The sequence below is a fragment of the Falco rusticolus genome, chromosome 7 (genome assembly GCF_015220075.1).
Source record: "Falco rusticolus isolate bFalRus1 chromosome 7, bFalRus1.pri, whole genome shotgun sequence".
In the NCBI taxonomy this organism is placed as follows: Eukaryota; Metazoa; Chordata; class Aves; order Falconiformes; family Falconidae; genus Falco; species Falco rusticolus.
Genome location: NC_051193.1, coordinates 58,812,296 through 58,819,525, shown reverse-complemented (window position 1 = coordinate 58,819,525; position 7,230 = coordinate 58,812,296). Strand labels below are relative to the sequence as shown.

The following is a 7,230-nucleotide window of genomic DNA, read 5'->3' as shown; positions in this document are numbered from 1 at the left end:
AGACATCACAATAGTGGCCGTGGTGCTCAATTAAATGCCCTGATCCTTTACGTTTGAAAATACTGCTGTTAAAGGCAATACGATCAGAGGGGGGAGCGGGGTGGGGGGTGAGGGGGGGGGTGTGAGAGGAGCCTGTGAAAGATGGTGGGCTGCTGTAATAAGCAGCGCCCTGATCTCCCTGTAACTTTACAGCCTCTGGCATATTAATTTTAGTTAATAAAAGAGACAAAAAAACTATCAAGTATATATGAATTTAGCCTATTTTTTTATTTCTGTGTGTTCATAGTAAACATTTTTGTAAGTGACAAACACGGGCATATGACCACAGTATCACAATCAAGAAATTTTAAGACGACATTAACAATCACTCAAATTTATGCGGCATCTGCGCAACACAGGTTACATATTTGCAAGGTTTACCTATAAGTACAATAGGTATTAACATTTTACTACATTTAGAAAAAAAATAAAGGTGACCTGTTAGTGACCACATACATCAAAATATACACAACACAAACTGAAGGCAATCATTAATTTTGTCCCCTTCTGATTCATTTGAACGGGCAGTGCTGCAAACTGAAATAATGTTGCTGTTTTTTAAATTACTCCATACACTGAGTGCATTTTCTAAAACCCAATCTTTGGTCTAAAAGTAAACAAACGAACAAACAAACAAAAAAAAAAAAACAAAAAAAAAAAAAAGAACCCAAAAAAGCAGTTCGGTAAAGAAAAGGATAAAATAGTAAATGGCCAAAATGTAGTTCTTGGGCGTCTTTCAGTATTAATTCTGCTTAAATACAAATTACGTTTAAAGTTTTTTCTATTTTTCGTAAATTTAGTGTTGGTTTGGTTTTGTTTTTGCTTTTTCTTTTTTTTTTTTCCCAAGGTCTGCACCCACCGACATATCCATGATAACTTATAATACTGCAAACATGGAGAATCTGGCGGCTTTTAGTGATAGACTTCTCATATTTGAATAAAAAAATCGCAAAAGCAGTCACTATTTAGATACACATTCTACTATAATTTTGTCTTCCAAACTTCATAGTCTACAATGTAATCTCCCCACATTGCACCTTGCTGACACTCCTCACCTTAGTGGAATAATAAACAACCCTAAAGACTGAACAAACGTACAGAAAATGGGGGACTTAATAAAAAATACCTGGACTTTTTTGTTTTGCTTTTTTTTTTTCTCCTTTTAATTATCATTTACAATGCAAATGTGTGTAAAATGTTCACTTACAGTCTGATCCCATGGATGTTAATGTATTAAAGGGTTTGAAGAAGACCCCTGATTTTGATGTGTGAAATAATCAGAAAGTCCTCCGGAAAGTCCCGTTGTAAAACTTGGCAAAGAAGGTCTTAAGGACTCACAGGGGAGAGTGGAGGGCGCCTGTGGCGACGTGGAGGAGGCGGCTGCCCTGGCCGTCATTGAAGTGCTGCTTTGAGAAGTCATTGAAGGGTGAGGAACATGGGGAAAAAAGTAACTCGTCTGTCCTGCTAGGAGGTTTACAGAGCAGGGGTTTAGGGAATAGGTGCCGGAGCAGGGAACTGACAAGCCACACGGCACTGAGGCGGCCAGAGCTGCTGCTGTGAGGTGATGAGTGGCATAAGGTATCTCTCCATTGACTAGTCTATCAACACTTAACCCATTAGACGTGGAAAAGGAGTGGTTGTTTCCCAAGGAGTTTTGAGTCAACACTGAGCTGTAGGGCATGGGGTGGCTGGGGTAGGCGGACGTGGTCCCATTGTAACTCAAAGTGCTGCTGGCCCGGGGGTGGTGCAGGGAGAGGAAGGGGGACATAGGCCAGTACAAGGATCCTGCCCTATCCATGAATGTCAGTCCGGTGGAGGTGAGCCGGGCGCCCCGCTTGAAGGCCAGCTTGGCCCGCGAGGTGGTGGAGCGCCGGCGGAGCTTGCCGGTGGTACCCCCGATGAAGACGTCGTCGCTGGAGGGGTCCAGCATCCAGTAGTTCCCTTTGCCCGGGTCGTCGTAGTGGCGGGGCACCTTGACGAAGCACTTATTGAGCGAGAGGTTGTGGCGGATGGAGTTCTGCCAGCCCTGCTTGTTCTCCCGGTAGTAGGGGAAGTTCTTCATGATGAACTCGTAGATGCCGTTGAGCGTGAGGCGCTTCTCGGGGCTCTGCCGGATGGCCATCATGATGAGCGCGTTGTAGCTGAACGGCGGCTTCTCGTACTTGCCGTTCTTCTTCTCCCCCTCCTTCCCGCTCTCCCCGTCCTTGGCCCCCTCCACCGCCCCCTTCTTCTCCTCCGCCGCCTTCTCCTTCTCCTCCAGCTCCGCCGCCGCCGCCGCCGCCGCGCCCGCGTCGCCTTTGCCCGCCAGCATGTCCGCCTTGGCCACCTCCAGGGCGCCGGAGGCGGCGGCGGCGGCGGGGGGCGGCAGGAGGAGCTGGCCCTTCTCCTCGTCCTCCTCCTCGGCCGCGGCCGCTCGCTGGGGCTGCTGCGGCGGCGGGTGGTGGTGGTGGTGGTGGTGGTGGTGATGGTGGTGGGGGTGGTGGCTGTTGTGGTGGCTGTGGCTGCTGTGGTTGTTGTCGCTCTGGACGGCTTCGGGCACCAGGCTGTTTATGCTAAAGGAGGATTTCGGCAGCATTTTCACTTCCTTCCTATCTCCCATGTCCAACATCACACACTAGTCTGAGGGGGAAAGTTGCAGCGGCCGAGGGAGCAGCGCGCGGGGCGGCGGCGGAGGCGGCGGCGGCCGAGGCGGCGGCACCACCGGCGGCGGCGGCAGCGCAGTTGGACCGCAGTCTCAAGCGCTGGCAAGTCATGTAGCAAGGACAGGAACCGCCGGGGAGGGAAAAAAATAATAGTAATAATAATCACCAATCAGATAAAATCAAACCGAGTCAGAGCGGAGGAAAAAAAAAAAAAAGAGAAAAAAGGGGAAAAAAACCCTCTGAAAACCCAACAACAACAACAAAAAAAAAACCAACACACAAACACACACAAAAAAAAAAACCCAACAAAAAAAAAAAAAAAACAACTACTTCATGGTGCCTGGTTCCCCCGGCAAGGCAGAGCAGGGGGGAGGAAGGAGCAGCCGCAGCCGCGGGTCGGCGAGGAGCGAGCGGAGACGGGCTATACAGACCGCCCTGGCCGCAATTAATTTCAGAGCTGCAGACACGCACCGGGGCTGTAAAAAATTTTTTGGTTTAACCTTTCCCACCGGCCGCCCAATCAGCGACGCCGGCGTGCCCGCGCGTCTGCCCGCCCGCCGGCCAATGGCGGCCCGCCGCCCCGCCCCTCTCCGCGCCCGCCCGTCGTCGCCCCGCCCCGCGCCGCCGCCGCGGCTCCCGAGGCGCAGGGATACTGGCGCAGGGGCGCATCACCGCGGCGGTTTGCGCGCCCCCCCCCACACCCCTGGCCCCCCGAGCGCCGCTCCGAGCACAAATCCCCTCACGCCAAACAAACGGCGTCCGTCCCACGGCGGCGGGCCTGGCCGGTTTTCCTACTTTGTAGCTTCTCCGGTGGACGAAAGTTGCCCCGTCCCTCTTTGCCCCCTCCTCTGGCGGCGGAGGAGGCGGGGTGGGAGGCCGGGTGGGTGAGGAGGCCGCGGCGCACCGGCGGCGGAGGTACTACTTTGCGGATCTCGCCGAAGTCACTCGGCGAGTTTATTTTTTCTAGGCCCCGGTGCGGTTATTTCTGTTTATTGTTTTACCAAGAGAGCGAGAAAAAAATAACCAGCTGGAGGGGACGCAGGCGGCGGGGCGGGCCTCCGCCGCCAGGGGCCCGGTAGCGGCCCGGGGCCGGGCGGGGGGAGGCCGCGCTGCCCGCGGCCTGCCGGGGAAGACGGCCCGTTCCGGCCCGCTGCGCCCGTGCCTGCCGCGCTGCGGAATGTGAGTTGGAAGGCACGGACGGAAGCGACCGAACCCCTCCTCCCTCCTCTTCTCCGCTCGCTCCGCGCCTCCGGCGGCCGGGCCCAGCGCCAGGCCGTCCGTCCACGCTTCCCTGCCCGCCGCTCTCGCCCCTGCCCCGCGCAGCTCCCGCTCGCCCGCCGCCGCCCCTGCGCGGCCGCCGGAGCAAGGCGCGGGCCGTCGGGCTCCTTCCTTCTCCTCCTCTGCGCTGCCGGGTGGTTTCGGCCAGAAACGCGCAGGCCGCGTGTCAGGTGTAAAAAACCGAAATAAATTATATTAATAACCCATTAAATATATATATGGCGATTTTTTGCCGCCCTCCCCCGCCGGCCCGGCCCGGCCCGCGGCGCCTGGCCACGGGGTTTCGGTTCCGCGGGGTTTAGCCTTGCGGGGGCAGGGGAGAGGGCGGGGGGCAGCGGTGCGGCCGCTCCCGGGGCAGATGGAAGGGTCTGGAGCCGCCGCCGTCTGACTGGCGTCCCTCATATACACAGGGAGGCAGGGGCACGGGCTCGGGGGTACAGTTTCCCGGGACTAAGGAACTGGGTCTTAATCGTTCACATCGCATCGTGTCTTAGTGTGAGCGTGGGGGGGGGGGGGGGAGGATCAGCCCTGAAACAAAGCGAAATAAATCGCGCAGCTTCCTTACTCGGGAAGTACAAGGGGACATGTAACGGAGAGAGAGCCTGCTGATCACATTCAGAGGAAAGCTGTAGGCAAAGGCAACGTACAGCGCCGCGTTAAGCTACCTAAAGTTTACGTTTGTGCTGTAGGAAAAGATGTTCCGTAGAAATAACACGTGCGGCTCAACCCCGGCTAAAACAATTTATCCCGGGGAAATTCCGGTTAGAGCTCAGCGCGGCAAACGTGGTTGTGTGTAGACGTGCGTTTTATATATATGTTTGTGTATGTGATGTGTGTGTGTGTGAGGGAGGGAGAGCGACTGTGTGAGAGAGAGTAAATAACGAGGACAATTACAGTGGACTGGTAATAAACAATTGCAATTGGGAATGGCATGAACTCTGTGCATTGGATTAACCTCGAATGACCTTACCACAATTGTATTTATTTATCCAATTTCATAACAGGTTGCTACTGAAAAAAAAAAAACCCAGATAAAAGTCAATGATCAACCACGCTTTTTTCTTTTTTCTTTTTTTTTTTCTTTTTTTAAGAAATGCGGGTTAAAAAAAATCATGTCAATTTCTAATTATTTCATTGCTCAACACTGAAGTCAATGTATGGGAATTCTCGAGGAAAAGTGCGATGTGGAGGATATGACTTGACTCTACCATGGCAAGGGGTAAGAGGAAAGGTAAGATCCCTGCATATTATTATGATTATGATGATCATTAACTAATATGTGTCATTATGGTGCAGTAGGATCCCATTAGGGTGGCTGGGCCCAGTGCATTTTCCTACTCGGTCTAGCATGTAATGATTCGGTGTAACCGGATTCTTGAGAAAGGACAGGTTACGTAAACATTTACTGATGTGGAGTAACTATACTATTTGTACTCTGATATGCAGGAAGGAAAGTGTTGATTAACACAGAAGAAAAAAAAAGCGAAATTAGCTGATTGCATGCTCATAAGTGCAAGCTGTCATTGAACTGCTTTTAAAATAGACACAGCTGGGTGTTTGTGTTGAAAAATTTCTTGTGTTTTTGCTAATACTGAAATAAGCATGATTTTGTATACCAAACATTTTCAGATCATTAAAATTTGTAATCTGTGCTGGTTTTAAACACAAAGAAAAGAAACAGATTCATTTCGCTGTAAAATTTGCTGATATTATATTAACTCAATCAGGTCTGTACAAATGGTGTATTGTGCCTTATCAAATCTCTTTGATCCATTTAATACACAAAGTGCCAAACGTGTGTATTGTTTGTTAACATTGAACGTTTTATTCAAATCCCAGTTCTGCAGCGAACTGGAGGAGTTCTCGTTTAATGTAACACTGACATTGCCTGTTGAAATTTTAATGCATTGAGGTGTTTCTTAGGTCAAAGCTGAGTTTACTTCGCGCTGTGATCAGGCATGAAAATGTAGCGGGGAAGAAAATAAACTTTTTATCTTTTACATTTCTAAGCAAAGGGCTAACACCAAAAGAAGCATGCTTTTAAAAACGTTCGATGGTCTAGATTTAACATGCAGTCCTTTGTCATGGGTGCAGAATAAAGCTCTATGCACAAACTTAGGATTTATATTATTTTTTTTTTAATGCCCTGGATATACAGTTCTACCAAAAAAGGAAATGTCGTGTCCAATATGTAGTACATATCTTTCTAAGCCCATGAAGATTAATGCACTGTTTACAGACAGAAAAGGATATGTAAGAGAAGCCACATCAATTATTATTTCTGCTGGACTGTAACTTTGAAGTCCCTCTTTTTTTTTTTTTTTTTTTTTTTTTTTCCTTCCGCAGAAAATTCTCGGTTTATAAAACTGGAGATACTTACTTTGGGAATGCAGGAGTCTTGCTCTAATGCCAGTTCTTCCCTGAGCTCTGCCCTGGCCACGACTCCCATTCACTTCAGTGGCAGCTTTGTGCGTCGTCGCCCTGTGTGAGCGGCTGGTTTGACCCCTCAACTCTGGCTAAATGCAAATTCTTATAAGAAGATCCCTCACGGCACCACTTTCTAACAGGGAAGTTTTTGTGGGGTGTCTGAAGAAGAAGCTTGTGCGTGGAACAGAAGGGCACGGCCCCAACCCTGCGAAACAGGGGTGGGTGTGCAGAGGGGACCCGGGTCTGCGGAGCGTGGATGCTCCCTCACCTGCGCGCTCGCCTGCGGTGCGGGCCCGCCGCACTGTGCTGAGGGGATGGGCTGAGAGTGTCCGACTCCGGGTCAGCACGGGGGTGAAGAGCTGAGCTGAAACGTCCTGCTTGTAGTGCCATTCAACAGCGATCTCCGAGCATTTTCTTGGGTATAAGTCGTAGAGATAGTGTTTCAACCGCATACTTCACCCTCCCCCCGCTTTTTTTTTAAGTTGAGTTTTTTTTTCATTAAAGGCCAAAGGAAAAACAGACCCTCTCCACTGTAAGCTCAATGGATATAGCATACCCCCCGCCACTCCCCAGCTCCAGCCTTCAATCCCCCTTCACACGGGTATAGCGGCTCTGTACTCGCAGGCTCTTTCAAAGGGTTAAGCTGCTAAAATGTACTGACAGCTTAAGAAATGAATGAGGTTTTTTTTCAGCCCTGAAGAAAGGGTATTTAATAACCACGCTTCGATGGCATCGTGCTTCCATGAAACGAGTTGGGACACTTTGGTCTAACAGTCAGTAATATCACATTCGGTACAGTAAATGCCTGGGTGTACGCATATATAATTCTATTCCCCCTTGACTC

At 50.2% G+C, this 7,230-nt stretch overlaps 1 protein-coding gene across 1 annotated transcript; it reads right to left on the bottom strand.

Annotated features, from left to right (window-relative positions):
* Positions 1-246: 246 nt before the first annotated feature.
* On the bottom strand, positions 247-2,875 carry FOXG1 (forkhead box G1). Its single transcript, XM_037396246.1, has one exon. The coding sequence runs from the start codon at positions 2,645-2,647 to the stop codon at positions 1,265-1,267; it is 1,383 nt and encodes a 460-aa protein (XP_037252143.1). The 5' UTR covers positions 2,648-2,875; the 3' UTR covers positions 247-1,264.
* Positions 2,876-7,230: the final 4,355 nt, after the last annotated feature.

Excerpts from the sequence above, each read along its gene's own strand:
- FOXG1 (XM_037396246.1), bottom strand. The coding sequence starts at position 2,647 with ATGTTGGACATGGGAGATAGGAAGGAAGTGAAAATGCTGCCGAAATCC.